We start from the raw sequence: 27,762 nt of genomic DNA, 5'->3' as shown, positions 1-27,762 counted from the left end.
TTATCTTCCTCCATTGTTTCTTCTTCTCAGATGCTCCTTAGTGTTCAACTCAGGCCTCAACACAATGATGTAGCATTTTGGAGAGAAGATACAAATCAGTAAGCCTGCACCGGAGGCTATGATTGAGAAGGCCTCCACTGCAACCATATATTTCCCCCTTGTGCTCAGGTAGGTGGGAATAAAGGACAGCCAAACACTGCAAAAGACCAACATGCTGAAGGTGATGAATTTGGCTTCATTAAAACTGTCAGGCAACTTCCTGGCTTGGAAAGCCACAGTGAAGCTGACAATGGCCAGTAAGCCCATAAAGCCCAGGACACCGTAAAACATGGTGACTGAGCCTTCATTACATTCCCAAACAATCTCCTTAGTCATAGAGTGCATATTGAAATCTGGGAATGGGGGAGAGGTTGACAGCCACACAGTACAAATAGTCAGTTGGATAAGGAAGCAGGAAAGAACGATGGAAGATGCCAGTCTTTTCCCCATCCATTTCCTCATGCTGGACCCTGGTTTGGTGGCCATGAAAGCCAGGACAACTATGATGGTTTTGGCCAATATGCAAGAAACCGCCACTGAGAAGATGATGCCAAAAGCAATTTGTCGAAGGAGACAAATCATAGTCTTCGGTTGGCCAATGAATAGCAAAGTGCAAAGGAAGGAGAGCAGGAGGGAGACAAGGAGAGTGTAGGTGAGGTTCTGGTTGTTGGCTTTGACTATGGGTGTGTCCCTGTGCTTAAGGAAGATCCAGAGCACCAAAGCTGTGATGAAAGAAAAGGAAAGAGCAACAGTGGCCAAAGTGATCCCCAAAGGTTCATCATAAGACAAGAAGCTTATCTTTTTGAGAATGCACATATCTTGGTCCTTATTTGGATACTGATCTTCTGGACATTGAAAACAGTCATCCATGTCTAGAAAAGAAAGCATCAGGTTTGAAATATGACAGTCCTATATTTATTGCACAGAAATAATCATGGCTCCATTGGTAATACTGCAACCTTGCCTGCGAGTTACAGGAAGGGGGCAGTGTTGCAGTTAGCTAGCTAATGCTTGGGAACTGGGGGCATAGCTAGCCTTAGGAGCTCTATAGTCTACAGTGTGGTAATAGAGTATCTCTGCATAATAATAATACCTTTGTGTAATAGATAACATTTAGAGTAAATTTCTCCTCTGCCCACCCCTACTCACTGCGCAAGCTGCTGGAGGGCAGCTGGAGGGCTTGGCAAGTGGCCAATTTATTTATTTATTTATTTAATTTCTATACCACCCAATAGCCGAAGCTCTCTGGGCGGTTCACAAAAATTAATACCAAACACACAATAAAACAATTTAAAATCTATAGAATATTAAAACCACAATATAACAATACAACCACAATAAAATCTAGCAGCAGTGCAGGAGTTTACAATACAGATTTAAAACAGCAAAGATAAAAATTTAGAAAGCTAAAATGCCTGGGAAAATAAAAAGGTCTTCACCTGGTGCCGAAAGGAATACAATGTAGGTGCCAGGCGAACCTCACTAGGGAGCTCATTCCAGAGCCGGGGTGCCACAACAGAAAAAGCCCTCCTCCTGGTAGCCACCAGCCTCACTTCCTTTGACAGGGGCTCACGGAGAAGGGCCACTGATGATGATCTTAAGGTCCGGGCAGGCACATATGGGAGGAGGCGATCCTTCAGGTAACCTGGCCCCAAGCCATTAAGGGCTTTGAATGTTAACACCAGCACTTTGAAGCAGGCCCGGAAATGGACTGGCAGCCAGTGCAGCTGGAAAAGTACTGGCATAATATGAGCTCGCAGGCCAGTCCCTGTTAACAGTCTTGCTGCCCTATTTTGGGCCAGCTGAAGTTTCCGGACCGTTTTCAAAGGCAGCCCCACGTATAACGCATTGCAGTAATCCAGACGAGAAGTTATCAGAGCATGGATAACTGTAGCAAGGCTATCTCTGTCCAGATAAGGGCGTAGCTGGTATACCAGCCTAAGCTGATAAAAAGTGCTCCATGCCACTGAGTTCACCTGTGGCTGAAGTGACAGTTCTGGATCCAAGAGCACCCCCAAACTATGAACCTGATCCTTTAGGGGGAGTGCAATCCCCTCCAGAACAGGTTGAATATCACCTAGCCGGGCAGACGAACCACCCACTAACAGTACCTCCATCTTGTCTGGATTGAGTTTCAGTTTATTAGCCCTCATCCAGTCCATTACCGTGCCCAGGCACTGATTCAGAACAGCCACTGCCTCACCTGGTTTTGATGAGAAAGAGAGGTAGAGCTGAGTGTCATCTGCATATTGATGGCACCTCAGCCCACACCTCCGGATAACCTCCCCCAGCGGTTTCATGTAGATGTTAAACAGCATGGGGGATAAAATAGAGCCCTGTGGAACCCCATGGCACAATTCCCATGGCACAGAGCAATAATCCCCCAGCACCACCTTCTGGAATCGGCCATCCAAGTAGAAGTGGAACCACTGTAGTGCAGTGCCCCCAACTCCTAACCCAGACAACCTATCCAGAAGGACACCATGGTTGATGGTATCGAAAGCCGCTGAGAGGTCCAGGAGAATCAATAGGGTTGCACTCCCCCTGTCCCTCTACTGGCAGAGGTCATCCCACAGGGCGACCAAGGCAGTTTCCATTCCAAAACCAGGCCTGAAGCCCGATTGAAATGGATCTAGATAATCCGTTTCATTCAAGAGTGCCTGGAGCTGTCCTACAACCACCCGCTCAAGCACCTTGCCCAGGAAGGGGATGTTGGCCACTGGCCTATAATTGTTAACATCTTCTGGGTCCAGGTTAGGCTTTTTCAGGAGTGGTCTAATTACCGCCCCTTTTAAAGTGGCAGTCACCACTCCCTCTCTCAAGGAGGAATTTACAACCTCTTGGACCCAGCCGGACAACCCCTCCTTGTTTGATTTAATAAGCCATGAAGGGCAAGGGTCAAGCACACAAGTGGTCAATTGGACTTGGCCAAGCACCTTGTCCGCATCCTCAGGCCTCAGTAACTGAAACTCATCCAATAAAACTGGACCAGACGGTGCTCTGAACACCTCTACCAATGGAACTGCATTAATGGTGGTGTCCAATTCATGACGAATCTGAGCAACTTTATCCTCAAAGTGCCGTGCAAATTTGTCACAGTGTGCTACCGAGGGTTCCACTGTCTCTCTCCCTGGCCCAGAATGTAACAGGCCTCAAACCACTCAGAAAAGCTCTGCTGGATGACACTGAGAAGATGCAATGCTGGTGGAAAAGAATTCTCTCTTTGCCACCCTCACCGCCACAGAGTAGGCTTGATAGTGGGCTCTTACCTGTGTTCGGTCAGACTCAGCACGAGTTTTCCTCCACCTGCGTTCTAGCCATCTCCCCTCTTGCTTCATTGCCCTCAGCTCAGGTGTATACCAAGGAGCTGGCCAGGCTCTGCTCAGAGGGAGAGGGCGCTTGGGTGCGATCGTGTCAACCGCCCGAGTCATCTCTGCATTCCGCAGAGCGACCTGGGCTTTGACAGGAGCACCAGCCATACCAGTAGGAAAATCCCCCAGAGCCCTCTGGAATCCATCAGAATCCATTAATCTCCGGGGGCGGACCATTTTAATAGGTCCCCCACCCTTGCAGAGGGGAAAGGCTGCCAGAAGTCTAAACCTCAGCAGGAAGTGATCTGACCATGACAAAGGGTCAGATGTTAATTCCTCCACTTTCAGATCACCATCCTCCTGCCCAGTTGAGAAAACCAGATCAAGCGTGTGTCCTTTTATATGCGTTGGGCCGATGACATGTTGGGACAGCCCTATGGTTGTCATGGCGGCCATGAAGTCCTGAGCCGCCCCGGATACAGTGGCCTCGGCATGGAAGTTGAGATCCCCCAGGACCATCATCCTAGGGGTCCTCAACACCAAGTCCGAGACCACCTCTGTCAGCTCAGGCAGGGAGTCTGAAGGGCAGCGGGGTGGGTGGTACACCAACAGAATCCCTAATCTGTCCCGGGTACCCAACACAAGGTACAAACACTCAAGATCTGCACTCGAATGAGCAGGAAGCCTGGAGAGGGAGACTGAATTCCTATAGACCACGGCAACCCCCCCTCCCTGACCCTCAAGTCGGTGTTGGTGCTGCACCGAGTACCCAGGAGGGCACAGCTGGGAGAGAGTGACCCCTCCCAGTTCCCCCACCCAGGTCTCAGTAATACATGCGAGGTCAGCCCCCTCATCCACAATCAAATCATGGATGAGGGAGATTTTATTTTGGGCTGACCTGGCATTCAGCAGCAGCACCACCAGACCCGAGGGCAGACTGGTAAGGTTGCCAGGAACCATCAGGTTGGGGGAAGAACCAGAAGAGGGGACAGCTGTAAGGTGTCTAGCCCCTCTTCTCCTCAGCTGGCCTGTTAATCCCCCAACGCCATACCTCCCCCTGCCCGTGACCACAGTTATGGTGGCATCTCCCCGACCCCCTGAGTTGTCCAATAGTCCTCCCAGGCACATATTAAAATGTTAGGATATAAAATGCTCAATGATAACCGAAGGGCCACACATCCCCATGGAGAGTAGTGATTATATGCAACATGGTGGCTGCTCCCCATTCTGCCTAAGACCTTCTGATTTCCTTACTTCTCTGCTGCTGTAAATTTGCTGTATTGGGGCAATCCTTTTCTGATGCCCATCTTACTTGGGAGCTTCTCTGATACCTGTGTAACTTTGCAGCTTGGAAAGGGGCTGGGAGCAATAACTCCCAAAGGAGCAGAAACCCCATGTGCAGCTAAAAGGGGGTGGCAACTGTACAATCTTGGAGGTTTGCAGGATTGGGACCAAACTTCACACACAGCCTCTCCTAGTTGGGAGACACCTGACCCACCATCAAAACCCTGCACACTTACCCCAGAGGAGGGAAAATCCTGGGGGCAACAAAAACAGGGAGGTGCAAATAAACCATCGGGGGTTTGCAGCATCAGGACAAAACCCTCAATTGCGCATTTCCACCCCCATAACCCTTGCTGGCATAAAGCCTTTATTATCTCCAAATCACAAAATCACTATAGAGCTTTAGAGATACAGCAAAGTTACACATTTCACCGTCCTCCCAGATAAGAGTGGCAGAGACACTTCTGTTCACTATAGCGCTGTAATGCTATGGCAAATGTGCACAAAAGCAGGATTGTGCACAAAAGCAGGATTCTGCATTCCCCAGCCCCTCCCCAGCCAGTTTCCTTCTTCCTGGAAAAGTGACCAGGGAAGAAAAAGAGGGTAGGAGCTGTAACTCCCTGATAGTTTGAAGGAATGGGTCGAAACTGCACAGGTGGCATTCCCTCATGGGGAGCCTTCAGATACTGGCATGGGCAATTGCACAATTTCGCTTCTTGCTTGGTGGAAAAGTGCAGAGAAAAGGAAAAAGGGGGTGGGAGCTATTACTGCCTGTTTGCTGGAATGGGCGAAATTGCACTGGTGGGTGCTTTCATAGGGAGCCTTCAGATGCTGTACTGGATCATTGCACATTTTAGCTTCTTCAGTCAAAAGGGAGCAGCTCTTCTCCTATGCCCCCATTTTCCCCTATTCCCTGCAACTATTTTGCGCATAATTGCAGCTTGACTTGCTATGGGGATGGGCACTCCTGCAGCACTCACTGGCCACTCACGGAGCCCTCCAGCAGCATTGCGCCATGAGCAGGAACAGGCAGTGGAGGCAGCTTGGCAAGCGAATGACAAGCGTGGATGTAGGTGACTCCGCCCATCCCTAAAATCAAAACACAATTATCATTCACATTCTACACTTCTCTGAACTTTGCAATATACTTCTCAGCCTAAAAAAAACCATGTGTGTGTTTTAGGGGAAAACACATACATAAATATGTATTCTAGGGCAGGGGTGGACAGCACATGGGGTGGACAGCACATGGGCTGTAGGCTGCATGGAGCTCCTGTCACCCTGCTTTATGGCCCCACTGCCCTGCTGTCCTCTCATGCTCCCCTCAAATATAACATATTCCCCAAAACACATATGTAGAGTGTCTGGAATGCCCAAATGGCCACATTTGGTTTGTTTTGAAGCTTAATTTGGCCCTTTGGGCACTCTGTAGCCACTGTGAAGCACCAAAAGGGTTAAATATCGCTAAAGAGATTTGCCACTGAGTTTCAGCATCAAACTGGCAATCTTAAGTCTTGGAGGTGGGGGCGGATGAACTGCATGGCACCTCAATTAATTGAATATGGGCCACGGTTGTGGTCGGGGTGTGTGAAAATGGGCCCAGGACCTCTGGAAGGTCACTCTTGGTCAATGTGAAATGCAATACAATAATGTATTCATTCCCTAGATATTACAGACAGATAGGGATGAGTGAATTTGTCTAATTCTGGTCTATGTAATTTTCTTTTCTTTTTTGAATCCATTTTTATTTTATTTTTATACATGAAATAAACTCTACCAACAATATAATCAGAATCTTCAGATTCAACATTACAATATTCTAAGAAAAAAAAGGGAGGATAGCAAAAGAAGGAAAAGAAAAGAATTATATTAAACTTCAACAGGAACAAACCACATATCCAAACAGTCTTATAGCACAGGAATAGAAGCAAACAGTCCATTTCCATTGGCCATAAATTACCATACAGTTAATGTGTATTAATAAACATTAAAGGTTTAGCCAGCAAGGAATAGTAATAATAATAATTCCATAATGATATTAGTAATAGTAATAACAATAATAATAATAATAATACATAGGGAGGGGGGAAAGTTTTAACAAAGACTGGAACAAATAATTTGTATATTTTAAGTAATATCATATCTAAAAATATATTTATATGTGTACACACACAAATATGCACTTTATTACAATATAACATTTTTTAAAAAGAAGAAAGAAGAAAAAATGCAAACATTTATTCTGGCATATTGCCTAGACATCTTATCAACTAAAGCCCAAACAACACTTCAAAAGAACAGTAAAAATGGCTAAGTTCCAACTCCAGAGGCTGAGAGAGTTGGTTCCCTTATTTTAGTTTTAATACCAATTAAAAATGCTTCTGCAGCATCAGGATCCAAAAATCTTTTCATCTGGTCTTCAAAAAGAACACAAAATGTAGACAGATATTTAATATGATATTGCAGGTTAATTTTCTTTGTCAAACTTCTCGCCTTGGCGGATTGCCTTCTTCTGTCAGTGTTCACTTTAGTATTATCAAAAAAAGAACAATCTTGTCATTTGCTGGTCCCCACTGGAGCTCACCTCGTTCTCTTGCCAAACACATAAGATTTTTTTGTGGAGACTTGTGAAAATTGAACAATAACAGTCCCAAAAGTCCCTTTAGTGAGATGTATTAAACCAGGAACATGATATGCATGCTCAATATCAAGTAAAAAATCAGATGGTAAAGCAAATTGCTCATGCAAATTTTATCCATAAATTCAGCCAGACCTATATCAGTAGCCACATTTTTAATATCAAGGATACGTAGATTCGCTCTGCATGTGAAGGCCTCCAGTTGAGAAATTCAAGCAGACAAAATATTGTGAGACATTTTGATGGCCATTTCATGAGCAGTAACTCGATCTTCAAGAGTATTAATCTTCACTTCCATCATTTGAAAAGTGATATTAATTAAATCCACAGCCCCTTGAAGGGCAGTAATTGAGTCCTGAATTGTTTCAAGTTTCTTTGACTGCTATGGTAGCTGAGAAGACATAGCTTTTATCAAAGCAAGCAATGCCTCTTCATCTCCAGCATTTCTAGAAACCTTTGCCAAGGGAGCAATTGGGGAGGGGTGGGGTAGGTCGCGTTCTCAAGCCTTTCCTTTTTTCCTTTGGTACTGCCATTAGGGATGTACAAAAGTCACTTACCTTTTCGAAGGGTGACATTCACAGTGTGGGGGAGGTGCTCCGTCCCTCCCCCCCAAATTCTGGCCGGGGGGGAGGTGCTCTGTCCCTCCCCCACGAATCCTGGCCGGCTGGCTCAGCAAATGGCAGCGGCCATAGCCGCCACCGTTTGCGTCCCTGCAGTCAGTCGTGATAGGCTACGCAAATGTTCACATAGCCTATCACGGTGTTTTTTAAAAATCTAGCCGTGATAAGCTACGTAAATCTTTACGTAGCCTATCACAGTTTTTTGTTTGTTTGTTTGTTTGTTTTTTACTGGAAATGGCAGCAGCGGCAGCCTGTCAGAAGACCGGCCGCCGCCCCCGGCGCTGCTGAACCGCCGCCGAACCACCGCCGGAGGAGCCGCCGCCGCCAGGAAGATTCGCCGAAGGTAAGTCCCGTCCCGGGGGTGGCGGGGGGGTGGCAGACTGTTCCGCCATCGATTTTGGCCTCCCTGAGATTTGTGGCGAAATTCTCTGACATCCCTAACTGCCATCCTCCACTTTCCAAAGCACAACAAGCAAGTATAATTGCAGAAACAAAAAAGCAAACCCTTATGCAGATTTACTTACACTATTTGGAGCTGTTTGTCCTTATGTCTCCTAATCGCTTAGGAGTTTCAAACAGCATTCAATAGATGACACTCTGGCCTCTATTCTTAGATTTCAGCCTGCTTCACAGAAGCAGCTGTTCTTCCAAGATTTCTTCCAGATGGTACTGTAAGCTTCCCCTTTTAATTCCAGGGGAAGATAAAAATGTTTCTCAACCTTTTCATAGCTGTTTAAGATAAGCAACCTGCTGAGCTCCACAAGTCAGTGCCAGAAGCCATGGCTCCAACCGGATGATTTTTGTCTGTGTAATTTTGAGATGCTTTCCATTTAATTCCATCCCATTCTTTTTACACATTAAACTCCTTACTATAAAAATAAATACATACATATTTAAGTGTGTATTTTCTCCAAAGCTGACTTACGACTGACTAAACCTGCTTTCCAACATTTGGAAAAGTTATGAAAGCCAGTGGGTAGCTATGTTGGAATTTTCACATCAGATTCTATCCTCGTACTGAAGAATTGTGAACAACTTTTTCAGCCAGAGGGCAATGAATATCTCTATATCCTAATGCCAACAGCTCAACCTGACACCCTCCAGATGTGTTGTTGACTACAGCTCCCATGGCCAATAGACATGCTGGTTGAAAACGATCAGAGTTGCAGTCCTGCACATCTGCAAGGGGCCAGACTCGAAATCCTGATTGTGAAGGGTTCCAAATCATATGGTGGAGTCAGTATGAATAGCTGCGTACTCGAAGGCCTCCCAATTGCTGGCATCTGCCTTTGTAATTAGATATGTGGTGACATTCTTAGGGGTGTACAAAACCCCACTTACCTGGCTATGCCAGGTTCCGCTGGAGGGGGGAGGCGCTCTGTCCCTCCCCCCGGAATCCTCCCCGGGGGGGGAGGCGATCCGGTCCTTCCCCCCGGAATCCTCGAAAGCCGGCTATGCTCCGTGGCGGCTCTGCGGAGCAGCCAGCCAGGCCCAGGCCAGGGCTGTCCGCAGCCGGATTTCCGGCCGTGGAGGGCTCTGGGTAAGGGGAAAAAAAACATGTATGCAATGGCTGTAGCCGCCGCCATTTGCATACGCCTTTTTTTTTCTTTTTTACCCTGACGTTTTATGCTACTTAAAAACTTACATAGCCTATCACATCTGGGTAAAAAAAAAAAAAAACGCGTACGCAAATGGGGGCAGCTACGGCCGCTACCATTTGCGTTCCTTATTTTTCTTCATCTTTTTTTTGTTTTTTTACAGAGACATGATAGGCTACATAAAAACATATGTAGCCTATCACGTCTGTGTAAAAAAAAAGAAGACAAGATTGCAAATGGCGGCGGCGGCAGCCGGTCAGAAGACCAGCTGCCTCAGCCACAGCCACCACCGCTGCCGCCGCCGGAGCCACTGCCACCCGGAACATCCGCCCCAGGTAAGTCTCATCCTGGGGGAAATCTGCAGGGGGGCAGGGGAGGCAGGGGGTAGTTCATTCTGCCACGGAGTTCGGGAGGCCGAATGCACTGGCATTCGGCCTCACCAAGATCCGTGGCGGAATTCTCTGACATCCCTACATTCCATTGGGGCATGTGGCTACTCAGCATGGCATCATCCCAGCTTGTGCGGTGAGTTTTACCACATAGAATAATCCCTGGATATGGCTAATAGGTCTCTAAATGCTGCATATGACATTGGTTACCTTTTTGATTGGAAATCTTCCCGTCCGGACAAGGAAGGCAATCATAGCAGCAAAATGGTTTCCCTTCCTTCTTGGTCTTGCGATAACCCAAACGGCAATGATCATTGCACACAGAAAGGGGACGTGCCTGTTCATAAATGAGAATGTTTTGTGTTTAGCAGGTTTGAATATCAATATTCAGAAATCCCACACTATGGTAAAACTACCCCTGCAGCCTGGGTAGGCAGATCCATATTTGGCATTAATGAGAGAAGATAACCAGGGTACTGGCAGAGCTGTATCATGCAGGCTAGTCAAAGGGATACAGAATTCACTCAGGTATTTATAATTATGAGGGCTTACACAAGGCAGGGGAAAGCAACTCAGTGCCCTCCAGATCTTTTAAACTATAAGCTTCACAATCCCTCCCCATTGGCCATGATGGTTGTGGCTGATGGAAATTGTAGTATAAAACTAAAACATCTGTGGGGCACCCACCAGTTGCCTACCCCTGATAAGAGGTGGATGTGGTGCTCTTTGTAGGATAGCTAGGTTTGGTTGTCTTCTTCTGTTCTGTATTCAAGTGGGCTTCAGTAACATTTTCCTCTCCTCTGCATTTCTAAAAGATAGGGATGTACAAAAGCCTTACCTGGCTTCGTGCCAGGCAATCCTCGGGGGGGGAGGCGCTCCGTCTCGGAATCCTCCGCCCAGAATCCTCCCTGGCCTGCTCCGCTCCACAGCGGCTCTGCAGAGCTGCCAGACGGGGTGGCAGCAGCCGGAGTTCCGGCCGCAGCCGGGCTGCTGTGACCACAAATAGCGGCCATTGTAGTGGCCACCATTTGCATCCTTGCAGTAAGCCGTGATAGGCTATGTAACTATTTACGTAGCCTATCACGGCAAAAGGCAGGGACGCAAATGGTGGCCCCTATGCCATTTGCGTGGCTGTCTTTTGCCGTGATAGGCTACGTAAATACTTACATAGTCTATTACGGCAAAGAGTAGGGGAGCAAATGGCATAGCGGGTGCCATTTGTGCCCCTGCTCTTTGCCGTGATAGGCTACGTAAGTATTTATGTAGCCTATCGGGAACAAAGCCACCCACACAAATGACGGCCGCTATGACGGCCACCATTTGCAGCCGCAGCAGTGCAGCAGCAGCCAGGAGACCAGCTGGAGCCTCCACCGGAGCTGCCACATCCACCGCCAGGTAAGCTCTGTCCCAGGGGGATTCCACGGGGTGGGGGGAGGGGAGGCCGTTCCTCCACGGATTTCAGGGGGGTGGAGAGCCAGGGCCTGCAGGAGAAGCCACCACCACCACCACTGGGGAAGAGGCGTGCTTGCTGCTGCTGGGCCTGCTGCTGCCGCCGCTGGGCCTGCTGCTGCCGCCGCTGGGCCTGCTGCTGCCGCTGCCGCTGGGCCTGCTGCTGCCGCCGCTGCCACCACCACCAGGCCTTCCCTGTGGACTTCTGCCTGGCGGACCGCCAGTCCCTGCAGGACCAGGCCCCCAGGTACCGAGCCAGCTGTGCTGCTCCACCTGCCCCTCCCTGGAGGGGCTACATAAGCTGGCTGGCTGAGGTGGCCTGGGAGAGCCAGGGCCTGCAGGAGAAGCCACCACCACCACCACCACTGGGGAAGAGGCGTGCTTGCTGCTGCTGGGCCTGCCGCCGCCGCCGCCGCCACTGCCACCGCCACCAGGCCTTCCCTGTGGACTCCTGCCTGGCATTTTTAAGGGGATTTTAATTGTTTTGTTTGTTTGTTTTATTTTGTTGGGGGGGATTTCGTTGTGTTTTTAGGGGTGGGTAGCCTGCCTGATAGGCGGGAGCGAGGGGGCATGTGTCCACCTGATGGAGGCAGTGGGGGGAGTGTTGGGGGCCAGAACATACCGAGGCTGGGCGGCAGGCGCTGGCGGAGTGCTAGGGGCAGGCCATGCCAGGTAAGGGGAACAAGGGAGAGATGTGTAGTATCTGTCCCCTGCTCCGGGCCTGTCCAGAGCCAAAGGATGGCTGGGGGAGGCGTGACCCCATCTTCTGGCCTTCGTTTGCTGCTCTGCAATGCCAGGTCTGTTACCCAGAAAACCTCCCTTATCCATGACATGATCCTGGATGAGGGTGCAGACCTGGCATGTATTACGGAGACCTGGCTGGCCGAGGCTGCTGCTCCAACCCTTGCAGCCATGTGTCCAGCTGGATTTTCGTATGCACAGCAGCCGAGGGCTGGGGATCGGGGAGGGGGAGTGGCTGTTATCTACCGAGAGTCCTTGGTCTTCACCAGACCCCCTCTCCGGGAGACCAAAGTTGCTGAGTGCATGTACTGGAGGTTGGGCCAGAAGGGCAGTCTGGGGATTCTGCTCGTGTACCGTCCACCCCGCTGCACGACTGACTCCCTGGCCGAGGTGCTTGAGGTGGTCTCTGATGTGCGTGTACAGTCCCCTAACTTACTGGTGTTGGGGGACTTCAACATACATTCGGAGGCCATCCTCACAGGAGCGCCTCGGGACTTCATGGAGACCATGGCCTCCTGGGAGCTGCACCATATTCTAACTGGGCCCACCCATGTAGCCGGTCATGCAGTAGACCTTGCGTTTGTTTCTGGAGAAGCGGGGAGTGATCTGGAAGTTGGGGGTATATCCACCACCAACTTGTCATGGTCAGATCACTATCTGGTGATGTTGGACTTCTCGGTTCCACAACCCCTCCGCAGGGGTGGAGGACCCATTAAAATGGTCCGCCCCAGGCGTCTTATGGATCCAAATGGATTCCTGAACGTGCTTGGGGATTCTCTGGGGCATGCCAACGGCCACTCGGTCGAGACCCTGGTGGGTGGCTGGAATGCCGCAATCACTGGGGCATTAGATCGGGTGGTTCCGAAATGCCCTCTCCCCCTGAACAGGGCTCGGACTGCACCATGGTTCAATCCGCGGTTACGAGCTCTGAAACAGGAGGTGAGACGGCTAGAGCGCCGGTGGCGGAAGTCTCTCTCCAAAGATGATCAGACATGGGCTAGAGCTGTATCTTCAGCCTATCACGTGGTGTTGAAGGCAGCAAAAAAAGAATATTATGCTGCCTCCATCGCGTCTGCAGAGTGCTGCCTAGGGGTGGACGAAAGTCACTTACCTTTTCTCGCAGCTTGTTCGCGGTGGGGGGGAGCGCTTCGCTGCTCCCCCCGCGAAGTTCAGGCCGGGGTGGGGGAGGCTTCCCGCCTCGCCCGGCCGAAATTCAGGCCGGGGAGGAGGCTTGCCGCCTCGCCCGGCCGCGAACCCGAAAGTAAAAAACAAAAACAAAAAACGCCCCCTGATAGGCTATGTGACGATTCACGTAGCCTATCACGGCTAGATCTGCAAAGTCAGCTGTGATAGGCTACGTCAATCGTCACGTAGCCTGTCACGGGTGACTTTAAAAAAAAAAAAGCACGTATGCGAATCGCGGCCCCCAGTAGGGAGCCGCCATTCGCGTTCCTTATTTAGTTGCTGTAGTCTACGTAAATGTTTACGTAGACTACGGCGAAAATAAGGGCAACGCAAATGGCGTTGCCCTTATTTTCGCCGTAGTCTACATAAACATTTATGTAGACTACAGCGACCAAATAAGCAACGGGAATGGCGGCTCCCTATGGGGGCCGCCATTATCTGTACACACTTTTTTTTTTTTAAGTCATCAGTGATAGGCTACGTGACGATTCACGTAGCCTATCACGGCTGACTTTGCAAATCTAGCCGTGATAGGCTACGTGAATCATCACGTAGCCTATCAGGGGGTGTTTTTGTTTTTTTTTTCTTTTATTGCAATGGCGGCAGCGGCAGCCGGTCGAAAGACCGGCTGCCGCTCCCGCCCCACTCGAACACCCAACGAACCGCTGGCCAGAACCCGCTGCCGGGAGGGACATTCAGGGAAGGTAAGTCCCGTCCCGGGGGGGGGGGTGCGGGGGGCAGGGGGGGTGCGGAGGATTTCTCCCCGAAACTTGTTCGGGGGGCCGAACACGTTGGCGCTCGGCCCCCCAAAGTTTCGGGGAGAAATTCTCCGCCATCCCTAGTGCTGCCCCAGGAGGCTGTTCCAAGTGGTCCGGAGCCTGGTCGGTCCTGTGGCTCCGGAACCACTGGAGCATTCTAAGGCCTCCTGTGAGGCTTTGGCAAGGCACTTTGCAGATAAAATTGATCAGATTAGGTGTGTTACTCTGCACACTGTGGATACAGTTAGTGAGCAAGAGGCGGCCTGTGGCAAACCAGTTTTGTGGGATCGGTTCCAGCTTCTTCCTCCTGATGAAGTGGACAAGGTGCTTTCATCTGTAAGGCCAACCACCTGCTTACTTGATCCTTGCCCATCTTGGCTCATTATGAGCTGCAGAGAAAGACTGGTTGAGGGGATCAAGGCGGTGGTGAACGCCTCCCTTGAGGAGGGAGTGATGCCATCAGCCCTCAAGGAGGCAGTGATAAGACCGCTCTTAAAGAAGCCCTCCTTGGATCCTCAAGTTCTGAACAACTTTCGCCCAGTCTCAAATCTGCCATTTTGGGGCAAGGTGATTGAGCGGGTGGTGGCGGTGCAGTTGAAGGCACACTTGGAAGAAACTGATTATCTAGACCCATTTCAGTCGGGCTTCAGGCCTGGGCATGGGACAGAAACGGCCTTGGTCGCCTTGGTGGATGATATGAGGAGGGCTCTGGATAGGGGTAAATGCTCCTTCCTTGTTCTCCTCGACCTCTCAGCGGCTTTTGCTACCGTTGACCACGGTATCCTCCTGGACCACCTGGAGGGGTTGGGCATTGGAGACACTGTATTGTGGTGGTTCCGGTCCTTCCTCTCCGGCAGGTACCAGAGGGTAGCACTGGGAGAGGAGGTTTCGGACCCATGGCCACTTACTTGTGGGGTGCCACAGGGTTCCATCCTCTCCCCGATGCTATTTAACATCTATGTGAAGCCACTGGGGGCTATCATCAGGAGGTTTGGGGTGCAGTGTCATCAATATGTGGATGACACGCAGCTCTACCTCTCATTCAAATCTTCACCAAGGTTGGCCGTAGAATCCCTGTCCAAATGTCTGGAGACGGTGAGTGGCTGGATGGGGAGGAATAAGCTGAAGCTGAACCCTGACAAGACCGAGGTACTTTTGGTGGGAGACAAGAGGAGGCTGGGGGATGTTGACCTGGTGTTGAATGGGGTATGGCTACCCTTGAAAGACCAGGTCCGCAGCCTGGGGGTCATTTTGGACTCCCAGCTGTCCATGGAGGCTCAGGTGTCAGCTGTGAGCCGGACAGCGCTGTATCAACTCCATCTGATACAGCGGCTGCGCCCCTTCCTTCCCGACCATCTGCTCCCATCGGTAGTACATGCCCTGGTCTCCTCTCGTTTAGACTACTGTAATGCGCTCTATGTGGGGTTACCCTTGAAGATGGTTTGGAAGCTGCAGCTGGTACAGAACGCGGCAGCTCGCCTGATTAAAGGCAGCCGCCGGCGAGATCACATCACTCCAGTGCTGAAGGAGTTGCACTGGTTACCAGTTGTTTTCCGGGCCAAATTCAAGGTGTTGGTTTTGACCTTTAAAACCCTATATGGTTCCGGCCCAGCCTATCTTAAGGAGCACCTCCAGCAACACCAGACAGGCCGCTTAACAAGATCAGCCTCGGATGGCCTTCTCTCTGTCCCATCAGCCAGGACAGCTAGACTGGTGGGGACGAGGGAGAGGGCCTTTCCTGTGGTGGCCCCCACTCTGTGGAACTCCCTCCCTAGGGAACTCCGTCATGCCCCCTCTTTAATGAGCTTCCGTCGTGCATTAAAAACGTTGTTGTTCAGGCAGGAATTTGGGGTGGGTTAGGGTATTTTAAAAAAAAGGTTTATGGTAAAATTTTATTGTTTTAAATTGTTTTATGGTGGGTTGTACATCGCCCAGAGTGGCTGGGTGACCAGTCAGCTGGGCAATTAATAAATTTAATAAATAAAAATAAATAAATAAATTCTAAAGAATCCGGCCTCACTGGAGTCAGTGGTGGAGTTCTCTGACGTCCCTACTAAAAAAGCCCCGTTTGGATGGTCAGTTCCAATGTTTCACTTGGCCATGTTATCCCCCTGGAAATATTTTGTGGGGTAGATAACAGACAAGTATGAACAGGCTCTGTGTCTGTTCTAGCCTTCATGACTCAATCCCTTTTGTAAGACACTAAGAGAGCAATCCAACCCCTGCCCCCTACAGACAGCATCTGGGGCACATAGGATATCATGGTTTCCTGGATCTGAACACAGAGACAGGGAATCATGCTCCCATCCCCCCCATAGCCAATGCAGGGAGAACCACACTGGCTGCTTTAGTAGCTCACCAACGCAAGCTCGTAAGGGTGAAAGGGGGCATTCTCCGGGGAGGGAAGACTAGGATGTACAAAAGTCACTTACCTTTTTGAAGGGTGACATTCATGGTGGGGGGGAGGTGCTCCATCCCTCCCCCTGAAATTCTCCCCGGCCGGCTCCACTCCGCAGCAACTCCACGGAGCCACAGCCGGGGCCGCCCACAGCCAGACATCTGGCCACTGGGCAGCCTGCAGAGGGATACAAATGGCAGCCACCATAGCCGGCACCATTTGCATGCCTGTATTTTGCCGTGATAGGCTACGTAAATATTTACGTAGCCTATCACGGCAAAAAAAAAAAAAAAAGGGAATGCAAATGGTAACTGCTGTAGCTGCCGCCATTTGTGTTCCTTTTTTTTTTTTTACCATGATAGGCTACGTAAATATTTACGTAGCCTATCACGGCCTCCACAGGGACGCAAATGGTGTCCCTGTGTTAGCTGTGATAGGCGACGTAAGTATTTATGTAACCTATCACGACTAAAATGAAGAAGTGAATGGCGGCCACAGAAGCAGCCGCCATTCACAAAGCAGCGTGAATGGCAGCAGGTAAGTGCTCTGTTTCGCGCGCCTTTCGCGGGGTGAGGGGGTGGGGTGCTTCGTTCCACCACAGATTTCAGGGGGCCAAATTCACTGGCATTTGGCCTCACCAAGATCTGTGGCGGAATTCTCTGACATCCCTAGGGAAGACTGGTGATGTGGGAATATGAGGCATCCCCAGCCATCCCCAGCTCCCTTCCATCCCCCTGCCTGAAGCCTCCATTAGGTGAGCAAAGTCTCCCATCCAACTAAAATGCAGAGTGAGAGGCGCTAGGTGCCTTCCACTCTGCTGTGGAGTTCAGAGGCTTACAAGTACCCAGAGTGCATCCCATAGTATTGCACTCTAAGAGACAAAGGGAAACTCAGCACTGTGGTTCCCAGCAACATTTCTTCTGCCTGTGACCTTTCCACTGCCACCAGGTGGAAATCTCCCCACCCACCTGTGTTGCCCCGGCTGTGGGTGTTGACCTCTCAATTTGGAGGTGCCAAGATAGTGATAATTCAGACTCAAAGGTTTACCTACAAGGAGACTTTTTTGAGTAACTTACAGCACACAGGCATGCCCAATGGTTGGATCAGGCAGATTCTCTGAACCCAGAGCCATAAGCACAATGGGTCTTATACAATACATGTTAGCAATAAGGCAGCACAACAGCAGCAAGCAGCCCTAGCATCCCTTCTCAGCATAGACTAACAGCGCTAGGTTCTCAGAACAGCCACCTGCAGCTCAGCACAAACTCATAGCCTCACTGCTCAGGCATGGCCGGGTAAGGCTTTGTACACATTAGCAAGGAATGTTCTTGGAGCTGTTTCTCACCCTTTTGACTCATCTGTCTGCATCAAGATGCCGGTGGCTGGTTAAGGGAAACAGCAGTCCTCTGACCAAAGGCAGAGAGCATTATGGATCTAAGCCACTCTAAAACTACTAATAGCTTGGTTCAGGCCTGGGGCCTTACACCACGCCAACTGCCTCTGCTAAACTAGCCTGAAAACTCTCTGGCCCTCAGGAGTCTACCCTAGATATTGGGGGAGGTTGGCTATTAGATGTGGGGTAGGTAACCCCAAAAGCAAAGAGACCTCTGCATTTCAAACAGCAAAATCAAAAGTTAATGAAGAAAACAAAAAGTTAATAAGAAAAGGTTTACAATCTGAATGGATACCTGCACATAACAAACACAAAAACACATAGACTGTGTTTGCGTGATGCACTAACCCACAATGGTTGACTAGACATGCATTGAGGGGTTGGTTGTTCCCCCCTCCCCTCCCCCTCAGTCCTCCATGTGGCTCTGCCCAGTATTCCAGGGAACTTGGAGGCAGAACCCTTCTTGTCTGCTACGAAGTCCCCTGTCCATGGTCTGATTGCAATCCTGAATTTGGTCCCCTTACCAGTGACAGCCCTTCCAACTGTGCCAAAATGGCACATTGGAGGGTCTGTCTCTACCCCCCCCCCCTTCATCCCTGCTCCAACCATGATCCCAGCCATGGTCAGGGAAAATGGGGAAGCATGTGGGGACACAGAAAAGTGGGGATTTGAAGCAGGGAAACTCCCCCCCCCCAAGGTTCAGGGGAAGCCCTGGAACCCTGTGAATAACCTTGTAACCTTGTAAGTTATGCTTCTCTCCTTTGGACTGCCACAATAGTGCTATAGCATAACAGCAGCTAACTTTTTTTTGTTTTGTTTTTTAAGGGATAAAAAGGGGTTGTGACTGTGACCAGAAGTACAGTTGGAGTGGGGACAGGGCAATGGAAGGATGAAGGAGGGGCAGTGATGGCCCTTCCAAAGTGTCATCGCAGCACAGCTGGAGGGGCTGTCACTGGCAAGGGGAAAAGGCACTGGAAGCAGCTTGGTTGCACTTGTGAAGAGCAATTGTGACTGCACTCTGCAAGAATGGCGGGGGTTTCTGCCACACTTGCTGAAAGGCTCACTGCCTGATGCCCTCTACCCATGATGGAGCCAACACCAACCCATTGTGGGTAAAACAGCCCCTAAAACAGCCCATTTGTTGTTATTGTGTGTTGTTTAAAACCTTCTCAAATATTAACATCTGCAGGAGAGGCCCTTTAGAGGGCAGCATTACCAGCAGAGACCCATTTGTCAGACACACATGGAAGGGGTTTTCTCTTGACTTGCCCCCGAACTAGGGATGTCAGAGATTTTGCCACAAATCTTGGGGAGGCCAAATGCCAGCGCATTCGGCCCCCAGAAATAGGTGGCGAAACAGTCTGTCACCCCCCATCCCCCCCCCCCGGGACGGGACTTACCTTGGGTGAATCTTCCTGGTGGCGGTGGTTCGGAGGCGGTTCGGTGGCGGCCGGTCTTCTGACCGGCAGTTGCCGCCGCCATTTCCAGTAAAAAAAACCCCAAAAACGTGATAGGCTATGTAAAGATTTACGTAGCCTATCACGGCTAGATTTTTTAAAAAATACCATGATAGGCTACGTAAATGTTTACATAGCCTATCACGGCTGAGTAAAACAAAAAACAAAAAAACGCGCGTACGCAAATGGCGGTGCCCATGGGCGCCGCCATTTGCGTTCCTTAATTTGGCACATCTAGTCTACGTAAACATTTACGTAGACTACGGCAAAAATAAGGGGAACGCAAATAGCGTAGACATTACGCTATTTGCGTTCCCCTTATTTTTGCCATAGTCTACATAAATGTTTATGTAGACTAGACATGCCAAAATAAGGAATGCAAATGGCGGTGCCCATGGGCGCCGCCATTTGCGTATGCATGGTTTTTTTGTCTTTTTTTTACTGAGCCGTGATAGGCTATGTAAACATTTACGTAGCCTATCACAGCTGACTGCAGGGGCGCAAATGGCAGCGGCTACGGCCGCCGCCATTTGCGGACCCGGCCGGCCAGGATTCGGGGGGGGGAGGGACGGAGCACCTCCCCCCCGGCCAGATTTTTTTGGGGGAGGGATAGAGCGCCTCCCCCCCAGCCAGAATTTTGGGGGGAGGGACGGAGCGCGTCCCCCCCACCTAGAATCACATTTCGTTAAAAGTTAAGTGACTTTCGTACATCCCTACCCCGAACTGTCTAATGTGTGCCGTCAAGAATTACAATTGGTCCCAACAATCTTGTCCTTTTAAAAGGGTAAAACACACACCTTTTGAATTTAGCCTTTTAAATGTGTAGTTTTAATGTGATTTTAAAACTTTTGTTATGTTTTTGTTTTTATTGTTTTAAGGTTACATTGTTTTAATTGTTGTACACTGCCTTGATGTTTTTGTTTTTTAGCAGCAGAGACAGTATATAAATGTTAGTAATGTATTAATAACAAATAGGTAATGAGATTACCAGGGATAAACACATCCAGCTACCCTAATTAGACTGTGCCCCTTTGTTCTCCATGCCCCTTACCATAGTGATAACCTGCTCTGGTAAGTCCCACTGTTCCTCTACCAGTTCTCCAGTTCCACTACCTCTGACTCTTTCTGGCCTTCTTTTCTTCTTCATCTCTTCCTCTTCTTTTGTTTCTATGCTTCAGCCTTAGGATTTTTATCTTAAACATGGTTATTTCCCCAGTTCCAACCAAATAGGAATGTGGTTTCTTGTGCACCTTTGCCTAAATTGCTTTTCCTAATCACTGCCCCTGACCTTTGGTTGAACCTTCTGTGAACTCATTTGTTAATCTTCCTCTGCAAACATCCTGGCTCCTGTAACTGAGCCTTCTGCAAACCTTTTGCTTTCTGATTCCTATCTTCTCTAACTAATCTGTTGATCTTTTGGCTGAAACTGACCAGGACACATGCATACTGTACATCCGCGTGCACTCTCTCTCTCTCTCTCACACACACACACATAACGCTATATTTCCAAAACCAGTAAACTAAATACAAAAATGAAAGAGAGTTCTGTTCCTTTTCAAGTGATAGAAAACAGACATGTCCAATACCATAAAGGTGCTTTTTCTATTGTTGATGCATGTTGAATCTTCCCATCTGTTCTTATTGCCTAATGCAAATGAGTGTAATACCATATTTGCATGTACGGTATATTTTTTCACACCATGTGATAACTGGTTCACAGTTTGAACACTGAACCACTTTTTGGCAACCAAGAAAATGACTTTGGTGGTGGTGGTGAACAGTCATGCATGGACCCTACCTGGTTGAAACTGCGGGGCCACACAATGGCATCTTCAAGAACGGTGAATACTTCATCGGGGGGAGCCTGTGGCTCTATCCATCCAACTTTAACTCTAAGAAAAGACTGGTTTGGAAATGTCACCCAGTTCATAATATCAAATCCAGCAACCAATTCCCTGTTGGAGTCAAAGGAAACCTTTTCTCCAGGGCTATTGTTAAATGAGATGCTTCTCAGAAAAGAGCTGAGCTAAATGCAGGGGAGAAAAAGAAATGTCTAAGGACAAGACATTGTTCTAATTCAACTCCTGGTGGTTAGGACAAGCATGAGAATAGGACAGCAACTTTGAAGTGGCCATTCAAGCCCACCCCTACTCTTAACACACCTGACATGGGGGCCCAGAAAAGGCCAAATAAGGAGACCATTTTTGGAAAAGACTCACAACTTGACATTGAAATCATGAGTCTCCATTTTCCTCATGGTATCATTAATGTAAGGTTGATGATGCAACAAGTTGATCTCACATTCCATCCTCAGAAAGTGGCTTGAAAGCCTACATGTTCAAAATATGTCATCTTTTCTTGATGACCAATTTGCAGAAAACTGTTACTTAAACAATGATGTGTGTGTGTGGGCTTGGGCATGCACATTGTGTTTGTTTGTTTATTGTACTGCCAATGTTATGAAAAATCTAGAAATATGTCAGCATCAGAATTACTGAAGCCATAAATTCAGTATTCAGATTTTGAAAGCTAATTTCTTGCTGCTGTCAGACCAAGATAAATATGCTACATCCAGAACTCTGTTATTTATTTGCTGTTTTGAATGATAGAATTGGACAGAAATATATTCAGATTTTTGTCATTCCCTGTACATGTGATTATCTGATATAACTGCCCTGCTTTCAGGTTGATGGTAGAAATTCTCTGTTCCTTAAATTCTTATGTCTGAATGACTTCACATCTTTCTTTGATTCTTTTATTTCTATGTTATTTGGTAAAGTAATGCTTCAATTGCCTCTGTTTATATTGTGATTTTAAATTGTGATAACATTTGATTACATACTCTAACCCTGAATTGCACGTTGATTCATTTTAATCAGACAAGACCAAACTAATAAACCTGGGAGGGGGCATCCACTTTATAGGATGTTTCAAGCAGATGCTGAAAAACCATATGTTGGGATGCTCTGCCTCTAAATTTCCTTGCTTCATTAAACATGAAAATGAACTAGATGGCATACTAGCACCCCCCCCTCTACTTCTATGGTTCAATGACGTCTGTTATGGTTTTCAGGAAAGCACAAACCTCAGCAAGTTATTAGCCTGTCTAGGCAGAGGATCAATTTTATGCACAGTATGGATTCTCGTTTTCCTCCCACAGATAGGGTGATCTTTCTTGTGTTGGTTTGTTCAGAAAATTACCTGCCACAATGGTTGTTTTTGAAGCTTCCATACCCTTCTATCCATCATTACTCTGTATTTCCATTTGAATGAATGCATGGCATGTATGGAATGTGCCACAGCATAGACTGCATTGTAGACACTGTAGCTGTGGCCAGTCATGCTCATTTCAAAAACAGAAGCAGGAAGAGTCTCCAGCATCTCCTTCCCACTGCAGGTTGTCCCAGCCTCCACATCTGCTATGGAGTTGGGGAACAAACATTCAAATGCCTCTTCCCAGAAGACCCTGATGAAGCTGTCTTCTTCTACCAGGGTAGGATTTCTCATTTGAAGAAATGTCTGGAAACCCAATACTTCCTTTGAGTGAATTGCAAGTGATAAAGCACCATGGAGGAAGTCTATATCCCAACTTCTTTGAAAGGGAAGTGATGTGAAATCCATTTGGGCCGTCATAATCAAGATTTTATGTTTTGACTTTATTGGCAGATCCTCGTATTTTGACAGGTCACTAGACATTCTCAAAAATATCATGGCCTGAATCTCACCATGAATGATCAAGACATTAACAGTGCTTCTCATGACAACATTGTAGGTTTTAATCCCCTCCGCCACCATTTCGGTAATGTCATTGAAATATGTAATTGTTGGGAAGCTTTCTATGAAATCAAAGCAGATACCTCTTTGCACAAATGTTGGAACTACATCCCGTGCAAATCTCTCTCCATTGTCGTTATTCACAAAAATCACCCCAATCCATGTCCACTTAAAAAACAGCAGCAACTGGAGAATTCCAGTGTATTGATGGTCTCCATTTGGAAACATCCAATTGGAAAAAGCAGCATTGAATTTCTTATTTATCAGTGGAGCAGAGCCATATATGAGCTAAAGAAATAACAATTTAGAGAAGGGTAGGGGAAGAGATATTTTCAAAATTAGCAGGTGTTTAATTGGCGTGTGGCATGGATTCAGCTAAACCCTGAATCCAGAACCAAATCAAGCTGATTCAGAGAGGTACGGGAGATGTCTACATCAAAGCTTCACTCACCCGAAGCACACACTGAAGCACACCCGAAGCACCACTCTCCTAAAGACTTGTTGCAATTTCAGAGCGATGCACAGACACAGATACTACACCTACAAAAATAGATACATGTGTCTCCAGTCGCTCCATATAGAGAAAACACCAGGAAGCAATGTAGTTTTGTGACAGGCAGCTCTAGCTTCTAACCCCATTGAAATGACATATTGCCGGACTGATCAGGAGTCTTGGTTCATCCTCTCTCCTAAGAGTGTTTGTTGGAATCTATGGGATCTCAGATTGTTTAGCATTGTGTGCTTGCTTGTAAAATGGTGGATGTTCAAGTTCTTCTGCCTCTCCTACTGTGTACTTCACATCCATCATCCACCCTTCCATACTGCATATTTTATTTCACTGTGGTGAACCGTTAAACATGCAAAACCCCACCTGTATTCTGAAGTCTTTGAAAAACATTATTAGCTGATTGTTGTTGTTGTTCAGTCGTTCAGTCGTGTCCGACTCTTCGTGACCCCATGGACCATAGCACGCCAGGCCTTCCTGTCCTGCGCTCTCTCCCGGAGCGTGCTCAAGTTCATATTCATTGCATCCGTGATGCTATCTAGCCATCTCATCCTCTGCCGTCCCCTTCTCCTTTTGCCTACAGTCTTTCCCAGCATCAGGGTCTTTTCCAGGGAGTTTTCTCTTCACATTAGGTGGCCAAAATATTGGAGCTTCAGCTTCATTATCTGTCCTTCCAATGAGCACTCAGGGTTGATTTCCTTTAGGATGGACTGATTTGACCTCCTTGCAGTCCAGGGGACTCGTAAGAGTCTTCTCCAGCACCACAGTTCGAAAGCATCAATTCTTCGGTGCTCAGCCTTCCTTATAGTCCAGCTCTCACAGCCATACATTACTACTGGGAAAACCATAGCTTTGATTAGATGGACCTTTGTCGGCAAGGTGATGTCTCTGCTTCTTACTATGCTGTCTAGGTTGGCCATAGCTTTCCTCCCAAGGAGCAAGCGTCATTTAATTTCATGGCTACAGTCACCGTCTGCGGTGATCTTGGAGCCCAAGAAAATAAAATCTGTCACTGCTTCCATTTCTTCCCCTTCTATATGCCAGGAAGTGATAGGGCCAGATGCCATGATCTTCGTTTTTTTAATGTTGAGTTTCAAACCAGCTTTTGCACTCTCCTCTTTCACCCTCAACAAGAGGCTCTTGAGATCCTCTTCGCTTTCTGCCATTAGGGTGGTATCGTCTGCATATCGGAGGTTGTTGATAATTCTCCCAGCAATCTTAATTCCGACCTCTGATTCATCCAACCCAGCATTTCTCATGATGTACTCTGCATATAAGTTAAATAAGCAGGGTGACAATATGCAGCCTTGTCGTACTCCTTTCCCAATTTTGAACCAATCAGTTGTTCCATGTCTGGTTCTTACTGTTGCTTCTTGACCCTCGTACAGGTTTCTCAGGAGACAGGTAAGGTGGTCTGGTACTCCCATCACTTTAAGAATTTGCCACAGTTTGTTGTGATCCACACAATCAAAGGCTTTAGCGTAGTCAATGAAGCAGAAATAGACGTTTTTCTGGAATTCTCTTGCTTTCTCCATGATGCAGCAAATGTTGGCGATTTGATCTCTAGTTCCTCTGCCTCTTCTAAATCCAGCTTGTACTTCCGGTAGTTCTCGGTTCGCATACTGCTGAAGCCTAGCTTGTAGGATTTTGAGCATCACCTTGCTGGCATGTGAAATGAGCGCAATGGTGCGGTAGTTTGAACACTCTTTGGCATTGCCCTTCTTTGGAATTGGAATGTAAACTGACCTTTTCCAGTCTTGTGGCCACTGTTGAGTGTTCCAGATTTGTTGGCATATTGAATGCAGCACTTTAACCGCATCATCTTTTAGGATTTTAAATAGCTCGGCTGGAATACTGTCATCTCCGCTAGCTTTGTTGTTACTAATGCTTCCTAAGGCCCACTTGACTTCACTCTGGAGGATGTCCGGCTCAAGTTCAGTGACCGCACTATCATGGCTATCAGGGACATTCAGATCTTTCCTGTATAGTTCTTCTGTGTATTCTTGCCACCTCTTCTTAATCTCATCTGCTTCTGTTAGGTCCCTGCCTTCTTTGTCCTTTATCATGCCTGTCTTTGCACAAAACGTTCCCTTGAGATCTCCAATTTTCTTGAAGAGATCTCTAGTCTTTCCCATTCTGTTGTTTTCCTCGATTTCTTTGCATTGTTCATTTAAGAAGGCCTTCTTGTCTCTCCTTGCTATTCTCTGGAACTCTGCATTCAGTTGGGTATATCTTCCCCTTTCTCCCTTGCTTTTCGCTTCCCTTCTTTCGTGAGCTACTTGTAAAGCCTCATCAGACAGCCACTTGGCTTTCTTGCATTTCTTTTTCTTTGGGATGGATTTCGTTGCTGCCTCCTGAACAATGTTACGGACCTCCATCCATAGTTCCTCAGGCACTCTGTCTATCAGGTCTAATCCCTGAAATCTATTCCTCACCTCCACTGTATATTCATCAGGGATATGATTTAGGTCATACCTGAACGGTTTAGTGGTTTTCCCGACGTTCTTCAATTTAAGCCGAAATTTTGCAAGAAGCAGCTCATGATCTGAGCCACAGTCAGCTCCAGTTCTTGTTTTTACTGACTGTATGGAGCTTCTCCATCTTTGGCTGCAAAGGACATAATCAATCTGATTTCGATATTGACCATCTGGTGACGTCCATGTGTAGAGTCGCCTCTTGTGCTGTTGGAAAAGAGTGTTTGCTATGATCAGCGTGTTCTCTTGGCAAAACTATATTAGCTTTTGTCCTGTTTCATTTTGTACACCAAGGCCATGCCTGCCTGTTATCCCAGTGATTTCTTGACTTCCTACTTTAGCATTCCAATCCCCTATGATGAAGAGGACATCTTTTTTTGGTGTTAGTTCTACAAGGTGTTGTAGGTCTTCATAGAACCGATCAACCTCAGCTTCTTCGGCCTCAGTGGTTGGGGCATAGACTTGAATTACTGTGATGTTGAATGGTTTGCCTTGGATTCGTACTGAGATCATTCTATCATTTTTAAGATTGTACCCCAGTACTGCTTTTCCCACCCTTTTGTTGACTATGAGTGCTACTCCATTTCTTCTAAGGGATTCTTGCCCACAATATTAGATATGATGGTCACCTGAATTAAATTCGCCCATGCCTGTCCATTTTAGTTCGCTGATTCCCAAGATGTCGATGTTCAATCTTGCCATCTCATGTTTGACCACCTCCAGCTTACCTTGATTCATTGATCTGACATTCCAGGTTCCTAAACAATATTGTTCTTTACAGCATCGGATTTTCTTTTCACCACCAGACACATCCACAGCTGAGTGTCCTTTCGGCTTTGGCCCAGCCGCTTCACTCTTTCTGGCACTACTTGGAAATACCCTCTGCTCTTCCCCAGTAGCATATTGGACACCTTCCGACCTGAGGGGCTCATCTTCCGGCGTCATCTCTTTTAGCCTTGTGATACGTTCCATGGGGTTTTCTTGGCAAGAATACTGGAGTGGGTTGCCATTTCCTTCTCCAGTGGACCACATTTTGTCAGAACTCTCTGCCATGACCTGTCCGTCTTGGGTGGCCCTGCATGGCATAGCTTATGGCTTCACTGAGTTACGCAAGCCCCTTCGCCACAACAAGGCAGTGATCCATGAAGCGGTATTAGCTGATTAGCTGATGCTAAGAACTGGTCCTGAAAACAAGTTACCTGTGATATTGGTATGGCTTTAGAGAATACATTAAAGATGCCCTCCACTATTGCAACGTTCTTGAGTCAAAGAATACACGTGCATTATTTTGTTTCATACGTCTGATGGAACAAGATTGTATTTGACATTTATGAGGCATGCAAGGTGTGCCTGTTTATTTAAGGTATGCCGCTTTCTCTCTCCAAAACACAAAACCACATAGGAAATAGAAGCTTGACTGGCTGGCTTACTAAAATCCCATGTTCCATGGGAACAGCTTACCTGAGGAATCTTATACATGCTCAGAATGGTGGCCATGTGGAGACAGACTTCAGAATTAGGTCCTCCAATGACTGCTATTGGATTGTTCTGGACATCACATTTGTAGTTAGGAATGAATCTATTACGTGTGGAGAGAAGATCCATTGATGCATGGTATGTCCATCTTGCAATGAACTGACTATTATAGATGTGGAAGCCCACAGTCGTATTAGGTAGGATCTGTGAATTTGTATTGATCTCCTTTACAGCAAATACCAAAGCCAGGATGTGCTGGTAGATCTGAGTCAT

General features: G+C 47.7%; 1 protein-coding gene across 1 annotated transcript; it reads right to left on the bottom strand.

Moving 5' to 3' along the window:
* On the bottom strand, positions 1-27,762 carry LOC146342534 (vomeronasal type-2 receptor 26-like). The gene is made up of 4 exons (XM_084807883.1): positions 27,475-27,762; positions 22,462-23,322; positions 10,090-10,216; positions 1-911 (listed from the first exon to the last, which is right to left on the bottom strand). The coding sequence occupies exons 1-4, from the start codon at positions 27,760-27,762 to the stop codon at positions 1-3; spliced, it is 2,187 nt and encodes a 728-aa protein (XP_084664009.1).

Source organism: Heloderma suspectum, chromosome 6 (assembly GCF_057233095.1).
Source record: "Heloderma suspectum isolate Gila_16-S chromosome 6, 16-S_ref, whole genome shotgun sequence".
NCBI classification, from domain to species: domain Eukaryota; kingdom Metazoa; phylum Chordata; class Lepidosauria; order Squamata; family Helodermatidae; genus Heloderma; species Heloderma suspectum.
The sequence above is the reverse complement of the archived record's forward strand: the minus strand, read 5'-3'. Positions and strand labels throughout refer to the sequence as shown.

What these genes read in the sequence shown, in the direction of transcription:
- LOC146342534 (XM_084807883.1), bottom strand. Translation starts at nt 27,762, where the DNA reads ATGACTCAGATCTACCAGCACATCCTGGCTTTGGTATTTGCTGTAAAG. An exon ending in GCATGTATAAGATTCCTCAG is followed by an intron (nt 23,323 to 27,474) that starts GTAAGCTGTTCC and finishes TTATTTCTTTAG; the next exon opens with CTCATATATGGCTCTGCTCC. An exon ending in GAAGATTTCCAATCAAAAAG is followed by an intron (nt 912 to 10,089) that starts GTAACCAATGTC and finishes TTTCTTTTCTAG; the next exon opens with ACATGGATGACTGTTTTCAA.